Source organism: Salmo trutta, chromosome 21, assembly GCF_901001165.1.
Source record: "Salmo trutta chromosome 21, fSalTru1.1, whole genome shotgun sequence".
Classification (NCBI taxonomy): Eukaryota; Metazoa; Chordata; class Actinopteri; order Salmoniformes; family Salmonidae; genus Salmo; species Salmo trutta.
The window spans coordinates 51,104,086-51,127,326 of NC_042977.1; the positions used below are offsets into that span (position 1 = coordinate 51,104,086).

The 23,241-nt window shown below is 42.2% G+C and overlaps 1 protein-coding gene across 2 annotated transcripts in view; it reads left to right on the plus strand.

Annotated features, from left to right (window-relative positions):
• The first annotated feature begins 1,608 nt into the window (after positions 1 to 1,608).
• mfsd12a (major facilitator superfamily domain containing 12a) overlaps positions 1,609 to 23,241 on the plus strand; it is a 27,593-nt gene continuing 5,960 nt past the window's right edge. The window contains exons 1-8 of one of the 2 annotated variants that reach the window (XM_029706104.1): positions 1,609 to 2,467; positions 5,695 to 5,905; positions 9,507 to 9,639; positions 11,871 to 12,098; positions 12,748 to 12,840; positions 19,027 to 19,119; positions 19,282 to 19,452; positions 20,913 to 21,007. In XM_029706104.1, the coding sequence (XP_029561964.1) occupies positions 2,197 to 2,467; positions 5,695 to 5,905; positions 9,507 to 9,639; positions 11,871 to 12,098; positions 12,748 to 12,840; positions 19,027 to 19,119; positions 19,282 to 19,452; positions 20,913 to 21,007 (1,295 nt within the window). In that variant the 5' untranslated portion in view covers positions 1,609 to 2,196. The remainder of the gene's footprint in view (positions 2,468 to 5,694; positions 5,906 to 9,506; positions 9,640 to 11,870; positions 12,099 to 12,747; positions 12,841 to 19,026; positions 19,120 to 19,281; positions 19,453 to 20,912; positions 21,008 to 23,241) is intronic. The other variant, XM_029706105.1, reaches the window with a different exon arrangement.

Here is a 23,241-nt window from a genome sequence, read left to right on the forward strand (position 1 = left end):
TTGGAAATGCAGGAGAAAGGCCATCATTCGTATTGCAGTTTAGGTGCAATTTAGGTTTTGGCCACTAGATGGCAGCAGTGTGTGTGCAACGTTTCAGATTGATCCAGTGAAGCATGGCAATACTGGACAATATTATGTGCCAAATTTGGTCAATTGATACATGTTCAAGTACATAACTATGGAGAACATATAAAAATGCTATGGTAATATAACATTTATGTTTACACACTCCCAGGAACGTCATACATGATGGATCATTAGCTTATAGACTAACTTTCACACATCTAGATGGCCGGGAGGGGGGGTGGGTGTGGAGCCAGAGACAGCAGTGGGGTCAAACAGCAGAACCCAGTTCCTACATTTCAATATAAAATTGATTTTTATCAAACAAAACTATGCTACATTTTATCTCTGGGACCCTCAGAATGACAAATCAGGAGCAAGATTACTGAATGTAAGTACATTATTTACCTTCAGAGGTGAATGTATCAAACCAGTTGCCGTGATAAAAGTTGTTGTTGTTGTGCACTCTCCTGGAACAATAGCATGGTCTTTTTTCACTGTAATAGCTACTGTAAATTAGACGGTGCAGTTAGATTAACAAGAATCTAAGCTTTCTGCCCATATAAGACATGTCTATGTCCTGTAATGTTTGTTGTTACTTACAACTGTCATGCTTGTCACATTAGTGCACGTAAGCTCAACAGTCCCAGTGGAGGGACACCGATCCTGTAGAGGTTTTAAAGTAATACTCCCGAGTGGCGCAGCGGTCTAAGACACTGCATCTCAGTGCAAGAGGCGTCACTGCAGTCCCTGGTTCGAATCCAGGCCGCATCACATCCGGCCGTGATTGGGACTCCCATAGGGCAGTGCACAATGGGCCCAGCATCGTCTGGGTTTGGCCGGGGTTGGATGTCATTGTAAATAAGAATTTGTTCTTAAATAATATGTTCTTAAAATAAATAAATAAATACATATGTCCCATTTCAAAATAGAAAACATGTTTAAGCTTTCATATCTTGTCAATTTTCTAAATGTATAAGCATTCTCAAAACCTGTTTAAAATCTCTGGTATTATCTAGACAGACAGACTTGCATTGTAAAAACAACTTTATATGGTCGCTTTCCACACAGACCTACGATATTGACATTCTCCTAGTAAAAGTGATGAATAGGTAAGCCAAGGTTATACAGGACAGTCACCTTGTGACAAAATAATCATTATCTTTATTTCAGACTTAAAAACACGAGGAACGCTGACAAAGCTCTTCACACTAAAGCATGTGATGCACTCTGACCCTGTGTGAGAAATAATTGATCACTGGACTGAATCTAGACTTGAGTGATGAATTCACTTTCAGTATCCAATGAGACATATACATGTATTTCTATTATAGTAGCACAGAAAACTTATACATGTAGTTCTAAACTTAAATCAATCACAGAAATAATATAATGAAAAGTTTAAACAATGTATCTTATCTGATTTTAAATTGAGATGAAACTAATGTATCAGGAATGAAGTCATCCCTCTTCCGGAATAACATCAGTCAGCATCACGTGAGAGGAGAGTAGCTCTGCGTTCCTATTGGTCCAGACCGGGGCCTTTATTTCACCGGAACGCGGTCCGCCATTTGTTGTCATGTAACAGAGTCATAGTGTTTGTTAACTCCTGAGAATACCTGAACCGGTAGGGTCGAGGACGCGAATATCTTTGGAAGTCGATCGGTATTATCGATCGGTATTATCTGTAAATCGATGAGCGAGATATATGTCTGTGAAACGGATGATATATGTTATGAATGTGGAAGAGGTGTTACTTTAGTTTAACACGTTAACCGCCTAACTCGGTTAGGGGTTTGATGAGGTCAGGACAGTGGTTGAGGTGTTTTGTTAGGTGCCTGAATATATAGAGAGAGGTTTATTTTGTCTTCATAACAGGCAGCTGATCGTAAGGAAACTGGCATCATGCCGCGGGATCAGAGGGACACGGACATTTCGGGGAATACCGATCTGTACTCACACAAGTAGGACCTAATATTTGTTTTCAAAGTGGAATTCTATTTTTGCTTGTTGAGTATTCAGATAAGTTATTTTATCGTATTTAGGGCGAACATATTAGCTAATCAAAAGGTCTCACAATAACAATTTGACTATAATTCGAATAGAAAATAACCTAATATTCTCGAAGCAGTCATGTCGGACTACACACAGAGGTCTCTGCCTTTTTGTCGGCGGCTGAGTTACGCTGTGGGACACTTTCTGAACGATCTGTGTGCGTCCATGTGGTTCACCTATCTGCTGGTGTACTACCACTCCGTGCTGGGCTTTCAGAACACCTATGCAGGTGTGTTACTGCTGGTGGGGCAGATAGCGGACGGGGTCTGCACACCCCTTATCGGCTACGAGTCGGACCGGACGCCGGGCTGTGGGACGTACGGCAAGAGGAAGACATGGCATTTAGTGGGTAAGTGTCTATACCTGTTTCATATACGTGCATTGGTTGATTGCTACACTGTAATTATGATACAATTATGAATTAGTCAAATGATGTAATATTTGGATCTTACAATTGCCAATGTATGTATTCCGTAGCATTCTCAATAAAAGGACAATAAAGGCTATTATGTTACCATGCAAATGACGTGTTGAACTGAACACTTGTAGTCTTGTGACCAAACTTTAAGCTGAGTCATCCATAAGGAAGTTACTTCCACAGGCCACATCCTACTTTCAGGTGCTGCCAGACAGTTCCCTGGTAGTTTGTGGCAATTCAGGTCGCCAGGCAGCTCTGCGCTATCAGGTTACCAGGCAGCTCTGTGCTATCAGGTTACCAGGAGGCAGCTCTGTGCTATCAGGTTACCAGCTATCAGGTTACCAGCTATCAGGTTACCAGCTATCAGGTTACCAGCTATCAGGTTACCAGCTATCAGGTTACCAGCTATCAGGTTACCAGGCAGCTCTGTGCTATCAGGTTACCAGCTATCAGGTTACCAGGAGGCAGCTCTGTGCTATCAGGTTACCAGGCAGCTCTGTGCTATCAGGTTACCAGGCAGCTCTGCGCTATCAGGTTACCAGCTATCAGGTTACCAGGCGGCAGCTCTGCGCTATCAGGTTACCAGGCAGCTCTGCGCTATCAGGTTACCAGGCAGCTCTGCGCTATCAGGTTACCAGGCAGCTCTGTGCTATCAGGTTACCAGGAGGCAGCTCTGTGCTATCAGGTTACCAGCTATCAGGTTACCAGCTATCAGGTTACCAGCTATCAGGTTACCAGCTATCAGGTTACCAGCTATCAGGTTACCAGGCAGCTCTGTGCTATCAGGTTACCAGGCAGCTCTGTGCTATCAGGTTACCAGGCAGCTCTGTGCTATCAGGTTACCAGGCAGCTCTGTGCTATCAGGTTACCAGGCAGCTCTGTGCTATCAGGTTACCAGCTATCAGGTTACCAGGAGGCAGCTCTGTGCTATCAGGTTACCAGGAGGCAGCTCTGCGCTAGACAGGTTGCCAGGCAGCTCTGCGCTAGACAGGTTGCCAGGCAGCTCTGCGCTAGACAGGTTACCAGGCAGCTCTGTGCTATCAGGTTACCAGGCAGCTCTGTGCTATCAGGTTACCAGCTATCAGGTTACCAGGAGGCAGCTCTGTGCTATCAGGTTACCAGGAGGCAGCTCTGTGCTATCAGGTTACCAGGAGGCAGCTCTGTGCTATCAGGTTACCAGGAGGCAGCTCTGCGCTATCAGGTTACCAGGAGGCAGCTCTGCGCTATCAGGTTACCAGGAGGCAGCTCTGCGCTATCAGGTTACCAGGAGGCAGCTCTGCGCTATCAGGTTACCAGGAGGCAGCTCTGCGCTATCAGGTTACCAGGAGGCAGCTCTGCGCTATCAGGTTACCAGGAGGCAGCTCTGCGCTATCAGGTTACCAGGAGGCAGCTCTGCGCTATCAGGTTACGTTACCAGGAGGCAGCTCTGCGCTATCAGGTTACCAGGAGGCAGCTCTGCGCTATCAGGTTACCAGGAGGCAGCTCTGCGCTATCAGGTTACCAGGAGGCAGCTCTGCGCTATCAGGTTACCAGGAGGCAGCTCTGCGCTATCAGGTTACCAGCTATCAGGTTACCAGGCAGCTCTGCGCTATCAGTTTACCAGGCAGCTCTGCGCTATCAGGTTACCAGGCAGCTCTGCGCTATCAGGTTACCAGCTATCAGGTTACCAGCTATCAGGTTACCAGCTATCAGGTTACCAGCTATCAGGTTACCAGCTATCAGGTTACCAGCTATCAGGTTACCAGCTATCTCTGCGCTATCAGGTTACCAGGCAGCTCTGCGCTATCAGGTTACCAGGCAGCTCTGCGCTATCAGGTTACCAGGCAGCTCTGCGCTATCAGGTTACCAGGCAGCTCTGCGCTATCAGGTTACCAGGCAGCTCTGCGCTATCAGGTTACCAGGCAGCTCTGCGCTATCAGGTTACCAGGCAGCTCTGCGCTATCAGTTTACCAGGCAGCTCTGCGCTATCAGTTTACCAGGCAGCTCTGCGCTATCAGTTTACCAGGCAGCTCTGCGCTATCAGTTTACCAGGCAGCTCTGCGCTATCAGTTTACCAGGCAGCTCTGCGCTATCAGTTTACCAGGCAGCTCTGCGCTATCAGGTTACCAGCTATCAGGTTACCAGCTATCAGGTTACCAGCTATCAGGTTACCAGCTATCAGGTTACCAGCTATCAGGTTACCAGCTATCAGGTTACCAGCTATCAGGTTACCAGCTATCAGGTTACCAGCTATCAGGTTACCAGGCAGCTCTGCGCTATCAGGTTACCAGGCAGCTCTGCGCTATCAGGTTACCAGGCAGCTCTGCGCTATCAGGTTACCAGGCAGCTCTGCGCTAGACAGGTTGCCAGGCAGCTCTGCGCTAGACAGGTTACCAGGCAGCTCTGCGCTAGACAGGTTGCCAGGCAGCTCTGCGCTAGACAGGTTACCAGGCAGCTCTGCGCTAGACAGGTTACCAGGCAGCTCTGCGCTAGACAGGTTACCAGGCAGCTCTGCGCTATCAGGTTACCAGGCAGCTCTGCGCTAGACAGGTTACCAGGCAGCTCTGCGCTAGACAGGTTACCAGGCAGCTCTGCGCTAGACAGGTTACCAGGCAGCTCTGCGCTAGACAGGTCGCCCTATCTGGGATCAGTGGGCTGTGATGATCAGGCCTGCTCCTGCATGAGACCCACTGGGTGTGCATCCTTTTGTTCTAGCCCAGCACTAACACAGCTGCTAAAACAAATCATCATCAAGCCATTGATTAGTTGAATCAGGTGTGTCAGTGCTGGGCTAGAACAAAAACCTTCCACATCAAAGCTTTCACAACACCCTCTCTCTCCCTCCAGGGACGATCAGTGTGCCTATACCCTTCATGTTCTTTCCTTTTCCCCTCATTCCCCTTCCTGTGCCTGGGCTGTGACCTCATTCCCCTTCCTGTGCCTGGGCTGTGACCTCATTCCCCTTCCTGTGCCTGGGCTGTGACCTCATTCCCCTTCCTGTGCCTGGGCTGTGACCTCATTCCCCTTCCTGTGCCTGGGCTGTGACCTCATTCCCCTCGTTATTACTCAGATTTGGTTTGGAGTAAGATGATCTTTATTGGCATGAATGACAAGGCTACTGTTGTTAAAGTGAAGTGAGATACACAGGTCAACAATAACATCCCCTCCCTCCTCTCCAGGTACGGTCAGTGTGCTGCTGTCCTTTGCGTTCATCTTTAACCAGTGTCTGGGATGTGACCAGAACACCTCTCAGTGGGTCAGCCTGACGTACTTCATCCCGTTCATCATCATCTTCCAGTTCGGCTGGGCTGCCACGCAGATCTCACACCTGTCCCTCATCCCTGAGCTGGTGTCCTGCGAACACGCCAAGGTGGAGCTCACCGCTTACAGGTAAATAACAACCAGGATGGAGCTAGGGGACCGCCAAGGTGGAGCTCACCGCTTACAGGTAAATAACAACCAGGATGGAGCTCACTGCTTACAGGTAAATAACAACCAGGATGGAGCTCACTGCTTACAGGTAAATAACAACCAGGATGGAGCTCACTGCTTACAGGTAAATATCAACCAGGATGGAGCTCACTGCTTACAGGTAAATAACAACCAGGATGGAGCTCACTGCTTACAGGTAAATAACAACCAGGATGGAGCTCACTGCTTACAGGTAAATAACAACCAGGATGGAGCTCACTGCTTACAGGTAAATAACAACCAGGATGGAGCTCACTGCTTACAGGTAAATATCAACCAGGATGGAGCTCACTGCTTACAGGTAAATAACAACCAGGATGGAGCTCACTGCTTACAGGTAAATATCAACCAGGATGGATCTCACTGCTTACAGGTAAATAACAGCCAGGATGGAGCTCACTGCTTACAGGTAAATATCAACCAGGATGGAGCTCACTGCTTACAGGTAAATATCAACCAGGATGGAGCTCACTGCTTACAGGTAAATAACAACCAGGATGGAGCTCACTGCTTACAGGTAAATATCAACCAGGATGGAGCTCACTGCTTACAGGTAAATAACAACCAGGATGGAGCTCACTGCTTACAGGTAAATATCAACCAGGATGGAGCTCACTGCTTACTGGTAAATAACATCCAGGATGGAGCTCACTGCTTACAGGTAAATAACAACCAGGATGGAGCTCACTGCTTACAGGTAAAGAACAACCAGGATGGAGCTCACTGCTTACAGGTAAAGAACAACCAGGATGGAGCTCACCGCTTACAGGTAAACAACAACCAGGATGGAGCTCACCGCTTACAGGTAAAGAACAACCAGGATGGAGCTCACCGCTTACAGGTAAAGAACAACCAGGATGGAGCTCACCGCTTACAGGTAAAGAACAACCAGGATGGAGCTCACCGCTTACAGGTAAAGAACAACCAGGATGGAGCTCACCGCTTACAGGTAAAGAACAACCAGGATGGAGCTCACTGCTTACAGGTAAATAACATCCAGGATGGAGCTCACTGCTTACAGGTAAATAACAACCAGGATGGAGCTCACTGCTTACAGGTAAATATCAACCAGGATGGAGCTCACTGCTTACAGGTAAATAACATCCAGGATGGAGCTCACTGCTTACAGGTAAATAACAACCAGGATGGAGCTCACTGCTTACAGGTAAATAATAACCAGGATGGAGCTCACTGCTTACAGGTAAATAACATCCAGGATGGAGCTCACTGCTTACAGGTAAATAACAACCAGGATGGAGCTCACTGCTTACAGGTAAAGAACAACCAGGATAGAGCTCACTGCTTACAGGTAAATAACAACCAGGATGGAGCTCACTGCTTACAGGTAAAGAACAACCAGGATAGAGCTAGGGCGGTATACCATATTTTACGATATACCAGTATTAATGCACTGACCGGTTTGGGTTTTTACTTTAGCTTCGATAATGGTATTTTTTTAATGTTTGGTTTGTTAAATATATTTTTATAGTTTACTTGGCTACTTCAGTCGTCTCTCTCCGCTCTCTCTCCACGCCGCTTTCCCCACAGACCTAGCCCCGCCCCCTGTCATTCAAGGAGCACGTGTTGTTCCTCGACCACGAGACGCGTTTAGTCTGCATGGTCAATCAAATCAAATTTTTATTTGTCACATGCGTGCCGAATACAACAGGTGTAGACTTTACCGTGAAATGCTTATTTACAAGCCCTTAACCTAGAATGCAGTTTTAAGAAAATAGTTAATAAGATATTTACTAAATAAACTAAAGTAGAAAGTAACACCATAAAATAACAGTAATGAGGCTATATACAGGGGTACCGAGTCAGTGTGCGTGGGTACAGGTTAGTCGAGGTCATTTCTACATGGCGGTAGGGGTAAAGTGACTATACATAGATAATAAACAGAGAGTAGCACCAGTGTATAAACAAGGGGGGGGGGGGGTCAATGTAAATAGTCCGGGTGGCCATTTCATTAATTGTTCAGCAGTCTAATGACTTGGAGGTAGAAGCTGTTAAGGAGCCTTTTGGGCCTAGACTTGGGGCTCCGGTACCGCTTGCTGTGCAGTAGCAGAGATAAGTCTATGACTTGGGTGACTGGTGTCTCTGACAATTTTATGGGCTTTCCTCTGACACCGCCTGGTATATAGGTCCTGGATGGCAGGAAGCTTGGCCCCAGTGATGTACTGGGCCGTACGCACTACCCTCTGTAGCGCCTTACGGTCGGCTGCCGAGCAGTTGCCGTACCAGGCGGTGATGCAACCGATCAGGATGCTCTCGATGGTGCTGTTGTAATAACTTTTTGAGGATCTTGGGACCCGTGACAAATCTTTTCAGTCTCCTGAGGGGGAAAAGGTGTTGTTTCCTCTTCACGACTGTCTTGGTGTGTTTGGACCTTGATAGTTTGTTGGTGATGTGGACACCAAGGAACTTCAAACTCTCGACCTGCTCCACTACAGCCCCATCGATGTTAAATGCTCTCATGCATGTGTAACCGATGTGAAATGGCTAGTTAGTTAGCGGTGATTCGCGCTAATAGTGTTTCAATCGGTGACGTCACTCGCTCTGAGACCTGAAGTAGGGTTTCCCCTTGCGTTGCAAGGGCCGTGGCTCTTGTGGCGCGATGGGTAACGGTGCTTCGGTGGGTGTCAGTTGTTGATGTGTGCAAGGGTCCCTGGTTCGAGCCCGGGTTGGGGCGAAGAGAGGGACGGAACCTACACTGTTACACATGCTTCAGTGTTGCTTGCCTCGAAGCGAGGATAAAAGGCATATAGCCGATCCGGAAAGGTCATTTTCTTTGTGGTAATGCTGGTGAGTTACCGCTGGATATCAGAGCAGAAGTTCTTCCCGGCTGTGTGTAATAACACATTATTAGCCCATTAATGTTTTTGTAAGAAATAACACATTAAAAAACAACTAAATACTGCAAAGTTTCCTAAGAGCTAGAAGCACGGCAGCTCTATCCGTCGGTGCCATTTTATAACTTGTCAGAAATGTCCAGATCAACTAGCCGCAAGGTTTTTTTTAACCTGTTGATTTTGTTGTAATGTTTGAGTTACTCAAATAGCACATGAACACACATAAGACATGGCAAAATGTATAGAATTGCAGGAAATTTGCTTTTTAAAATGGCAAAATATTCTCTTCGCCAACAAGAAGGGTGTTAGCCGTTTGTGCCCATAGAAATAGACGTGGTGTGGGCATGGCATGTTCCCCAGTGCTGGAAGGAGGGCCAGAGTTTTCCCCAGTGCTGGAAGGGGGGCCAGAGTGTTCCCCAGTGCTGGAAGGGGGGCCAGAGTGTTCCCCGGTGCTGGAAGGGGGGCCAGAGTGTTCCCCGGTGCTGGAAGGGGGGCCAGAGTGTTCCCCGGTGCTGGAAGGGGGGCCAGAGTGTTCCCCGGTGCTGGAAGGGGGGCCAGAGTGTTCCCCAGTGCTGGAAGGGGGGCCAGAGTGTTCCCCAGTGCTGGAAGGGGGGCCAGAGTGTTCCCCAGTGCTGAAAGGAGTTCCACCTCTTGTCCTCCTCTCCCAGGTATGCGTTTACAGTGATGGCCAATATAACAGTGTATGCTGTGGCCTACCTGCTGTTCCACTTCCAGACCGGATCAGACGAGGACCCCTCTCTCACCGAGACCCTGGGGCCCATAGATATCCCTATCTTCAGGGTGAGTAGAGCCATACATTACCCCATGGATATCCCTATATTCAGAGCCATACATTACCCCATAGATATCCCTATATTCAGGGTGAGCGGAGCCATACATGACCTCATAGATATCCCTATATTCAGAGCCATACATTACCCTATAGATATCCCTATATTCAGAGCCATACATTACCCCATAGATATCCCTATATTCAGGGTGAGTGGAGCCATAAATTACCTAATGGATATCCCTATATTCAGGGTGAGCGGAGCCATACATTACCCCATAGATATCCCCATATTCAGGGTGAGCGGCGCCATACATTACCTCATAGATATCCCTATATTCAGAGCCATACATTACCCCATAGATTTCCCTATATTCAAAGTGAGTAGAGCCATACATTACCCCATAGATATCCCTATATTCAGGGTGAGTAGAGCCATACATTACCTCATAGATATCCCTATATTCAGGGTGAGCAGAGCCATACATTACCCCATAGATATCCCTATATTCAGGGTGAGCAGAGCCATACATTACCTCATAGATATCCCTAATATTCAGAGCCATACATTACCCCATAGATATCCCTATATTCATGGTGAGTAGAGCCATACATTACCCCATAGATATCCCTATATTCAGAGCCATACATTACCCCATAGATATCCCTATATTCAGGGTGAGTGGAGCCATAAATTACCTAATAGATATCCCTATATTCAGGGTGAGCGGAGCCATACATTACCACATAGATGTCCCTATATTCAGGGTGAGTAGAGCCATACATTACCTAATAGATATCCCTATATTCAGGGTGAGTAGAGCCATACATTACCCCATAGATATCCCTATATTCAGGGTGAGCAGAGCCATACATTACCCCATAGATATCCCCATATTCAGGGTGAGCGGAGCCATACATTACCTCATAGATATCCCTATATTCAGAGCCATACATTACCCCATAGATATCCCTATATTCAGAGCCATACATTACCCCATAGATATCCCTATATTCAGGGTGAGCAGAGCCATACATTACCTCATAGATATCCCTATATTCAGAGCAATACATTACCTCATAGATATTCAGGGTGAGCAGAGCCATACATTACCCCATAGATATCCCTATATTCAGGCTGAGTAGAGCCATACATTACCCCATAGATATCCCTATATTCAGAGCCATACATTACCCCATAGATATCCCTATATTCAGGGTGAGTAGAGTCATACATTACCCCATAGATATCCCTATATTCAGGGTGAGTAGAGCCATACATTACCTCATAGATATCCCCATATTCAGGGTGAGCGGAGCCATACATTACCTCATAGATATCCCTATATTCAGAGCCATACATTACCCCATAGATATCCCTATATTCAAAGTGAGTAGAGCCATACATTACCCCATAGATATCCCTATATTCAGGGTGAGCAGAGCCATACATTACCTCATAGATATCCCTATATTCAGAGCCATACATTACCTCATAGATGTTCAGGGTGAGTAGAGCCATACATTACCCCATAGATATCCCTATATTCAGGCTGAGCAGAGCCATACATTACCTCATAGATATCCCTATATTCAGAGCCATACATTACCCCATAGATATCCCTATATTCAGGCTGAGCAGAGCCATACATTACCTCATAGATATCCCTATATTCAGAGCCATACATTACCCCATAGATATCCCTATGTTCAGGGTGAGCAGAGCCATACATTACCCCATAGATATCCCTATATTCAGGGTGAGCAGAGCCATACATTACCTCATAGATATCCCTATATTCAGGGTGAGCAGAGCCATACATTACCTCATAGATATCCCTAATATTCAGAGCCATACATTACCCCATAGATATCCCTATATTCAGGGTGAGTAGATTAGGGTTGGTCTCCAGATTGTGTATTGTTTCCTGTACAGTTGATGCAAATTCATGATACAATTTAATCTTGAAAACCTATTTTTTATTTTTAAGAATGCGTATGACCACAACCATTCACAACCCATTATCTTGCTGATGTTATCTTCTTCCTCGTGTTTGTAATAGGAAGTTCTTGTTGAAATGCACTGTAGGCTCATGCTAGACCTTCAGTGTGTCATTTCAACACTGTTATTAAAAAATTAATCAATGTATAACAATATTAGACAACTTCAGGGAGGGATGAAGAGGAGATATTTAAATCCGTCCGTTTATACTTTTCGTTCTCTATTTATTTTTTCTTTCAGAACCTGAGCCTCATCGTGCTGGGTATCGGTGCCCTTTTCTCTGTCCTCTTCCACCTGGGCACACGGGAAGAGAAGGGGGTAGCACGGGAAGAGAAGAGAGAGGAGGAGGAGGAGGAGGATGAAGAGGAAGGAGAGCGCCGGCCCCTCATCCCTCGCCCTCAGGCTGCCACCCCTGTCCAGTCGCTGCTGAGGTGGAAATGCTGGCTGAAACAGCCTTCCTTTTACCAGGTAACACTGAAACACACCTGACGTTTTTGGATCTGAGAGATTTTTAAGTCCGATTCAACAGCTGGTTGGATTTCAACAAGCATTTTGATCTGATACTCAATCTTCCGTTCTGGGTTCGATGCTCGGTGTACTTCCAATCGGGGTTGTTTGTTTCTATCAAGCAGTAGGATTGCTCTACTTAATACAGTTTTCATTAAAAAAATGTATATGACAAATGAAACTGAATATATTTTTGTTGAGATTTTGCAGACACAACACTGCTTTGTCTGTTTTTAGCCTGTTTTATTAGAGGTGTTTTTAGCCCGTGTTAATAAATAGAGGTGTTTTTAGCCCGTGTTAATTAATAGAGGTGTTTTTAGCCCGTGTTAATAAATAGAGGTGTTTTTAGCCCGTGTTAATTAATAGAGGTGTTTTTAGCCCGTGTTAATTAATAGAGGCGTTTTTAGCCCGTGTTAATTAATAGAGGCGTTTTTAGCCCATGTTAATTAATAGAGGTGTTTTTAGCCCATGTTAATTAATAGAGGTGTTTTTAGCCCATGTTAATTAATAGAGGTGTTTTTAGCCCGTGTTAATTAATAGAGGTGTTTTTAGCCCGTGTTAATTAATAGAGGTGTTTTTAGTTCCTGTATTTTCCTTCTGTCCTGTTCAGGTAGCGTTTCTCTACATGTCCACCAGACTGATAGTGAACCTGTCTCAGACGTACATCTCCATGTATCTTACCAACACTCTCATGCTGCCAAAGGTAACAACATCCTGTATCTTACCAACACTCTCATGTTGCCAAAGGTAACACCACTATAGCGATAACTATACCTTTAATTATACCTGTACCTATAACTACACCTGTACCTATACCTATACCTGTAACTATACCTTTAATTATACCTATAACTATACCTTTAATTATACCTATAACTATACCTTTAATTATACCTATAACTATACCTTTAATTATACCTTTAATTATACCTATAACTCTACCTATAACTATACCTTTAATTATACCTATAACTATACCTTTAATTATACCTATAACTATACCTTTAATTATACCTATAACTATACCTGTACCTATAACTATACCTTTAATTATACCTATAACTATACCTATAATTAGAACTATACCTATAACTATATTGATAAGTTGATATAGGTATAAATTATACTTATTATACCGAATCGATAATTACACCTATACCGATAATTATAACTATACTGATAATTATAACTATACCTATATCGATAATTATACCTATAATTATTTTTATACCTATATCTATAATTATACCTGTAATTATACCTGTAACTATACCTATAGCGGTACCTATAACTATACCAATAATTATACCTGTATCAAAAACTATAATTATACCGATACCTAAAACTACAATTAACTATACCAATATTTATACCGATACCTATAGCATTGCCTATAAGTATAATTAACTATACTTATACCTTTAAATATACCAATAATTATACCGATACTTATAGCTATGTCTTTAACTATACCGATAATTATATCTGTAACTATACCGATACCAATAATTATACCTGTAACTATACCGATACCAATAATTATATCTGTAACTATACCGATACCAATAATTATACCGATACCAATAATTATACCGATACCAATAATTATATCTGTAACTATACTGATACCAATAATTATACCGATACCAATAATTATACCTGTAACTATACCGATACCAATAATTAAACCGATACCAATAATTATACCGATACCAATAACTATATCTGTAACTATACCGATACCAATAATTATACCGATAACAATAATTATACCGATACCAATAACTATATCTGTAACTATACCGATACCAATAATTATACCGATACCAATAATTATACCGATACCAATAATTATACCGATACCAATAATTATATCTGTAACTATACCGATACCAATAATTATACCGATACCAATAACTATATCTGTAACTATACCGATACCAATAATTATACCGATACCAATGTTGGCATTTTTAGCTAATATCATCCGATTCCGATATGTTCACCGATATATTGTACATTCCTACTTATAGTTATACCTGTACCTGTAACTGTACCTATATAATTATACCTATAACTGTACCTGTAACTATACCTATAACTGTAACTATACCTGTAACTATACCTATAACTGTAACTATACCTGTAAATCTACCTATAACTATACCTGTAACTATAACGATACCTATAACTCTACCTATACCTGTAACTGTAACAATAACTCTACCTCTAACTTTACCTATAACTATACCTGTAACTATACCTGTACCTGTAACTATACCTGTAACTCTACCTGTAACTATACCTGTACCTATATCTCTAACTATACCTGTAACTATAACGATACCTGTAACTCTACCTGTACCTATAACAATAACTCTACCTATAACTCTACCTTTACCTATAACTATACCTTTACCTATAACTTTACCTATAACTATACCTTTACCTATAACTATACCTTTACCTATAACTATACCTTTACCTATAACTATACCTTTACCTATAACTATACCTTTACCTATAACTATACCTTTACCTATAACTATACCTTTACCTATAACTATACCTTTACCTATAACTATACCTTTACCTATAACTATACCTTTACCTATAACTATACCTTTACCTATAACTATACCTGTAACTATACCTATAACTATACCTGTAACTATACCTGTAACTATACCTGTAACTATACCTTTACCTGTAACTATACCTATAACTATACCTGTACCTATACCTGTAACTATAACTATACCTGTAACTATACCTGTAACTATACCTGTAACTCTACCTCTAACTATACCTGTAACTATACCTGTACCTATAACTATACCTGTAACAATAACTCTACCTCTAACTATATCTCTAACTATACCTGTAACTATAACGATACCTGTAACTCTACCTGTAACTGTACCTGTAACTATAACAATAACTCTACCTATAACTATACCTTTACCTGTAACTAAACCTGTAACTGTACCTGTAACTATACCTATACCTGTAACTATACCTGTAACTTTACCTGTAACTATAACTATACCTATAACTACCTATACCTGTAACTATAACTATACCTGTAACTATAACTATACCTGTAACTATAACTATACCTGTAACTATACCTATACCTGTAACTATAACTATACCTATACCTGTACCTGTAACTATAACTATACCTGTAACTATAACTATACCTATACCTGTACCTGTACCTGTAACTATAACAATAACTCTACCTATAACTATACCTGTAACTATACCTGTAACTATACCTGTAACTATAACTATACCTGTAACTATACCTGTAACTCTTCCTGTAACTGTACCTGTAACTATAACTATGCCTATAACTACCTATACCTGTAACTGTACCTGTAACTATACCTTTACCTGTAACTATACCTATAACTATACCTGTAACTATACCTGTACCTATAACTATACCTGTAACAATAACTCTACCTCTAACTATATCTCTAACTATACCTGTAACTATAACGATACCTGTAACTCTACCTGTAACTGTACCTGTAACTATAACAATAACTCTACCTATAACTATACCTTTACCTGTAACTAAACCTGTAACTGTACCTGTAACTATACCTATACCTGTAACTATACCTGTAACTTTACCTGTAACTATAACTATACCTATAACTACCTATACCTGTAACTATAACTATACCTGTAACTATAACTATACCTGTAACTATAACTATACCTGTAACTATAACTATACCTATACCTGTAACTATAACTATACCTGTAACTACCTGTACCTATACCTGTAACTATAACTATACCTATACCTGTACCTGTAACTATAACTATACCTGTAACTATAACTATACCTATACCTGTACCTGTACCTGTAACTATAACAATAACTCTACCTATAACTATACCTGTAACTTTACCTGTAACTATACCTGTAACTATACCTGTAACTATAACTATACCTGTAACTATACCTGTAACTCTTCCTGTAACTGTACCTGTAACTATAACTATGCCTATAACTACCTATACCTGTAACTGTACCTGTAACTATACCTATACCTGTAACTTTACCTGTAACTATGACTATACCTATAACTACCTATACCTGTAACTATAACTATACCTTTAATTATACCTGTAACTATACCTATACCTGTAACTATACCTGTAACTTTACCTGTAACTATACCTATAACTACCTATACCTGTAACTATAACTATACCTTTAATTATACCTGTAACTATAACTATACCTGTAACTATACCTGTAACTATAACTATACCTATACCTGTAACTATACCTGTAACTATAACTATACCTATACCTGTAACTATACCTGTAACTATAACTATACCTATACCTGTAACTATAACTATACCTGTAACTATAACTATACCTATACCTGTAACTATAACTATACCTGTAACTATAACTATACCTATACCTGTAACTATAACTATACCTGTAACTATAACTATACCTATACCTGTAACTATAACTATACCTGTAACTATAACTATACCTATACCTGTAACTATAACTATACCTGTAACTCTTCCTATAACTATACCTATAACTACCTATACCTGTAACTATACCTGTAACTATAACTATACCTATACCTGTAACTATAACTATACCTGTAACTATAACTATACCTATACCTGTACCTGTAACTATAACAATAACTCTACCTATAACTATACCTGTAACTCTTCCTGTAACTATACCTGTAACTATAACTATACCTGTAACTATACCTGTAACTCTTCCTGTAACTATACCTATAACTACCTATACCTGTAACTATACCTGTAACTATAACTATACCTGTAACTATACCTATAACTACCTATACCTGTAACTATAACTATACCTGTAACTATACCTATAACTACCTATACCTGTAACTATACCTGTAACTATACCTATACCTGTAACTATACCTATACCTGTAACTATAACTATACCTGTAACTATACCTATAACTACCTATACCTGTAACTATACCTATAACTGTAACTATAACGATACCTGTAACTATACCTATAACTACCTATACCTGTAACTATAACTATACCTATAACGATACCTGTAACTATAACGATACCTGTAACTATAACTATACCTGTAACTCTACCTGTAACTATACCTGTAACTCTACCTATAACTACCTGTAACTATACCAATAACTATACCTGTAACTCTTCCTGTAACTATAACTATACCTGTAACTATACCTGTAACTCTTCCTGTAACTGTACCTGTACCTGTAGCTATAACAATAGCTCTACCTCTAACTATACCTGTAACTATACCTGTAACTATAACTATACCTGTAACTATACCTATAACTATAACTATACCTGTAACTATACCTATAACTACCTATACCTGTAACTATACCTGTAACTATACCTATACCTGTAACTATAACTACCTATACCTGTAACTATAACTATACCTATAACGATACCTGTAACTATAACGATACCTGTAACTATAACTATACCTGTAACTATACCTGTAACTATAACGATACCTGTAACTATAACTATACCTGTAACTCTACCTGTAACTATACCTGTAACTCTACCTATAACTACCTGTAACTATACCAATAACTATACCTGTAACTCTTCCTGTAACTATAACTATACCTGTAACTATACCTGTAACTCTTCCTGTAACTGTACCTGTACCTGTAGCTATAACAATAGCTCTACCTCTAACTATACATGTAATTATAACTGTACCAGTAACAATAACAATAACTCTACCTCTAACTATACCTTTACCTGTAACTATACCTGTAACTATACCTGTAACTATAACAATACCTATAACTCTACCTATACCTGTAACTATACCTATAACTCTTCCTGTAACTATACCTTTACCTGTATCTATACCTGTAACTATACCTGTAACTATAACGATACCTATAACTCTACCTGTAACTCTACCTGTAACTATACCTGTAACTATACCTGTAACTCTACCTATAACTCTACATGTAACTATACCTATAACTACCTATGCCTGTAACTCTACCTGTAACTATACCTATAACTCTACATGTAACTATACCTATAACTCTACATGTAACTATACCTGTAACTATACCTATAACTCTACCTATACCTGTAACTCTACCTGTAACTATACCTATAACTCTACATGTACCTATACCTGTAACTCTAACTATACCTATAACTCTACATGTAACTATACCTGTAACTATACCTATAACTCTACCTATACCTATAACTCTTCCTGTAACTATACCTGTAACTATACCTGTAACAATAACTCTACCTCTAACTATACCTGTAACTATAACTATTCCTGTAACTATAACGATACCTATAACTACCTTTACCTGTAACTATACCTGTAACTATAACGATACCTATAACTCTACCTATACCTGTAACTCTACCTATAACTCTTCCTGTAACTATACCTATAACTGTAACTATAACGATTCCTGTAACTGTACCTGTACCTGTAACTGTACCTGTAACTGTACCTGTAACTCTTCCTGTAACTCTTCCTGTAACTCTACCTGTAACTCTACCTATACCTGTAACTCTACCTGTAACTCTACCTATACCTGTAACTATACCTGTAACTTTACCTATACCTGTAACTCTACCTGTAACTTTACCTATACCTGTAACTATACCTGTAACTCTACCTATACCTGTAACTATATCTGTAACTCTACCTATACCTGTAACTATACCTATAACTCTACCTATACCTGTAACTATACCTATAATTATAACTATACCTGTTATTCATGTAGAACCAGGACCTTGGTTGCACCGGTTAGGAAACTGTGTTACTGAGACTTTCTGTTCCCTGTTCCAGAAATACATTGCTACTATTCCCCTGGTGATGTACGTCAGCGGCTTCGCTTCCTCTTTCATCATGAGGCCTATCAGCAAACTCATCGGCAAATGTGTGAGTGTCTGTCTGGTCTATTTCCGATCTGTGCAGTAGTTTGTCTCAAACTGTAATACACATAACACAGTAGATTTATGGATTTGTATTTTCAGTGTATCTCTGACATTACATTATTGAACTAATATATATACACGTGTCTTGCTCGTCTCTGATTGGTAGATGACCTACTTCGTGGGCCTGCTGCTGATCATGGCCTTCTCTTATTGGGTGTTGGTAGACGACCAGATGGGTGACCAGATCTACGGGGCGTCCGTCCTTCTAGGGGTGGGGTCAGCTACCATCCTGGTGATGTCACTCTCCATGACCGCTGACCTCATCGGGGACCAGACGGTTTGTGTTAATAAAGTTGTACCGTTTTTTTGAAGTCGATTCAACGTTTATTGACTAACACACTTAGAGGTGCGATTTAACCAGGAAAAGCTCTAGACCCTTACTGTAGTTATAGGCTTCAACTAGACCCTTACTGTAGTTATTCAGCTGGACCCTTACTGTAGTTATAGGCTTCAACTAGACCCTTACTGTAGTTATTCAACTGGACCCTTACTGTAGTTATTCAACTAGACCCTTACTGTAGTTATTCAACTGGACCCTTACTGTAGTTATTCAACTGGACCCTTACTGTAGTTATAGGCTTCAACTAGAACCTTACTGTAGTTATTCAACTGTACCCTTACTGTAGTTATTCAACTGGACCCTTACTGTAGTTATAGGCTTCAACTAGACCCTTACTGTAGTTATTCAGCTGGACCCTTACTGTAGTTATAGGCTTCAACTAGACCCTTACTGTAGTTATTCAACTGGACCCTTACTGTAGTTATTCAACTAGACCCTTACTGTAGTTATTCAACTGGACCCTTACTGTAGTTATTCAACTGCACCCTTACTGTAGTTATAGGCTTCAACTAGAACCTTACTGTAGTTATTCAACTGTACCCTTACTGTAGTTATTCAACTGGACCCTTACTGTAGTTATAGGCTTCAACTGGACCCTTACTGTAGTTATTCAACTAGACCCTTACTGTAGTTATTCAACTGGACCCTTACTGTAGTTATTCAACTAGACCCTTACTGTAGTTATTCAATTAGACCCTTACTGTAGTTATTCAATTAGACCCTTACTGTAGTTATTCAACTGGACCCTTACTGTAGTTATTCAACTGGACCCTTACTGTAGTTATTCAACTAGACCCTTACTGTAGTTATTCAACTAGACCCTTACTGTAGTTATTCAACTAGACCCTTACTGTAGTTATTCAACTAGACCCTTACTGTAGTTATTCAACTAGACCCTTACTGTAGTTATTCAACTAGACCCTTACTGTAGTTATTCAACTGGACCCTTACTGTAGTTATTCAACTGGACCCTTACTGTAGTTATTCAACTGGACCCTTACTGTAGTTATAGGCTTCAACTAGACCCTTACTGTAGTTATTCAACTAGACCCTTACTGTAGTTATAGGCTTCAACTAGACCCTTACTGTAGTTATTCAACTGGACCCTTACTGTAGTTATTCAACTGGACCCTTACTGTAGTTATTCAACTAGACCCTTACTGTAGTTATTCAACTAGACCCTTACTGTAGTTAAAGGCTTCAACTAGACCCTTACTGTAGTTATTCAACTAGACCCTTACTGTAGTTATTCAACTAGACCCTTACTGTAGTTATAGGCTTCAACTAGACCCTTAGTGAAAGTGTTTTTCTGTGGTCAGGAGAAACGTAGGGCCGATGAGTTCGAGACTGATGGAACTTGTTTTCGTGTTTAATGAAACTTTCCCTGTATTTCACAGCAAAGTGGAGCGTTTGTTTACGGGGCGATGAGCTTCACTGACAAGGTGGCCAACGGAGTAGCTGTTATGATGATACAGACTCTACACCCCTGCCAGTGAGTGTCTGTGTGTGTGTGTGTGCCATACCCAAGCTTCTGTACATTTTCAATACTAGAACATGAAAAACGGTTTGGTACTCGAATTTGTGTTGAGTACTTCTTTCAAATGTGTCACGGATTAAACCTGTCTATCAGCACAGCCATCCCCATATTATAGAGAACCGTACCTGATCCCTTAACTCACTGCTAGCCTGGGAGTCTGGGCTGCATCATGTTAGCTCCACTAACTCACTGCTAGACTGTACTGGGAGTCTGGGCTGGATCATGTTAGCTCCACTAACTCACTGCTAGCCTGTACTGGGAGTCTGGGCTGTATCATGTTAGCTCCACTAACTCACTGCTAGCCTGGGAGTCTGGGCTGCATCATGTTAGCTCTACTAACTCACTGCTAGCCTGTACTGGGAGTCTGGGCTGCATCATGTTAGCTCCACTAACTCACTGCTAGCCTGTACTGGGAGTCTGGGCTGCACCATTTTAGCTCCACTAACTCACTGCTAGCCTGGGAGTCTGGGCTGCATCATGTTAGCTCCACTAACTCACTGCTAGCCTGGGAGTCTGGGCTGCATCATGTTACCTCCACTAACTCACTGCTAGCCTGTACTGGGAGTCTGGGCTGCATCATGTTAGCTCTACTAACTCACTGCTAGCCTGTACTGGGAGTCTGGGCTGCATCATGTTAGCTCCACTAACTCACTGCTAGCCTGGGAGTCTGGGCTGCATCATGTTAGCCCCACTAACTCACTGCTAGCCTGGGAGTCTGGGCTGCATCATGTTAGCTCCACTAACTCACTCCTAGCCTGGGAGTCTGGGCTGTATCATGTTAGCTCTACTAACTCACTGCTAGCCTGGGAGTCTGGGCTGTATCATGTTAGCTTCACTAACTCACTGCTAGCCTGGGAGTCTGGGCTGCATCATGTTAGCTCCACTAACTCACTGCTAGCCTGGGAGTCTGGACTGCATCATGTTAGCTCCACTAACTCACTGCTAGCCTGTACTGGGAGTCTGGGCTGCATCATGTTAGCTCCACTAACTCACTGCTAGCCTGTACTGGGAGTCTGGGCTGTATCACGTTAGCTCCACTAACTCACTGCTAGCCTGTACTGGGAGTCTGGGCTGCATCACGTTAGCTCCACTAACTCACTGCTAGCCTGTACTGGGAGTCTGGGCTGCATCATGTTAGCTCCACTAACTCACTGCTAGCCTGGGAGTCTGGGCTGCATCATGTTAGCTCCACTAACTCACTGGGAGTCTGGGCTGCATCATGTTAGCTCCACTAACTCACTGCTAGCCTGTACTGGGAGTCTGGGCTGGATCATGTTAGCTCCACTAACTCACTGCTAGCCTGTACTGGGAGTCTGGGCTGTATCATGTTAGCTCCACTAACTCACTGCTAGCCTGGGAGTCTGGGCTGCATCATGTTAGCTCCACTAACTCACTGCTAGCCTGTACTGGGAGTCTGGGCTGCATCATGTTAGCTCCACTAACTCACTGCTAGCCTGTACTGGGAGTCTAGGCTGCATCATGTTAGCTCCACTAACTCACTGCCAGCCTGTACTGGGAGTCTGGGCTGCATCATGTTAGCTCCACTAACTCACTGCTAGCCTGTACTGGGAGTCTGGGCTGCATCATGTTAGCTCCACTAACTCACTGCTAGCCTGTACTGGGAGTCTGGGCTGCATCATGTTAGCTCCACTAACTCACTGCTAGCCTGGGAGTCTGGGCTGCATCATGTTAGCTCTACTAACTCACTGCTAGCCTGGGAGTCTGGGCTGCATCATGTTAGCTCTACTAACTCACTGCTAGCCTGGGAGTCTGGGCTGCATCATGTTAGCTCCACTAACTCACTGCTAGCCTTGGAGTCTGGGCTGCATCATGTTAGCTCCACTAACTCACTGCTAGCCTGGGAGTCTGGGCTGCATCATGTTAGCTCCACTAACTCACTGCTAGACTGTACTGGGAGTCTGGGCTGGATCATGTTAGCTCCACTAACTCACTGCTAGCCTGTACTGGGAGTCTGGGCTGTATCATGTTAGCTCCACTAACTCACTGCTAGCCTGGGAGTCTGGGCTGCATCATGTTAGCTCTACTAACTCACTGCTAGCCTGTACTGGGAGTCTGGGCTGCATCATGTTAGCTCCACTAACTCACTGCTAGCCTGTACTGGGAGTCTGGGCTGCACCATTTTAGCTCCACTAACTCACTGCTAGCCTGGGAGTCTGGGCTGCATCATG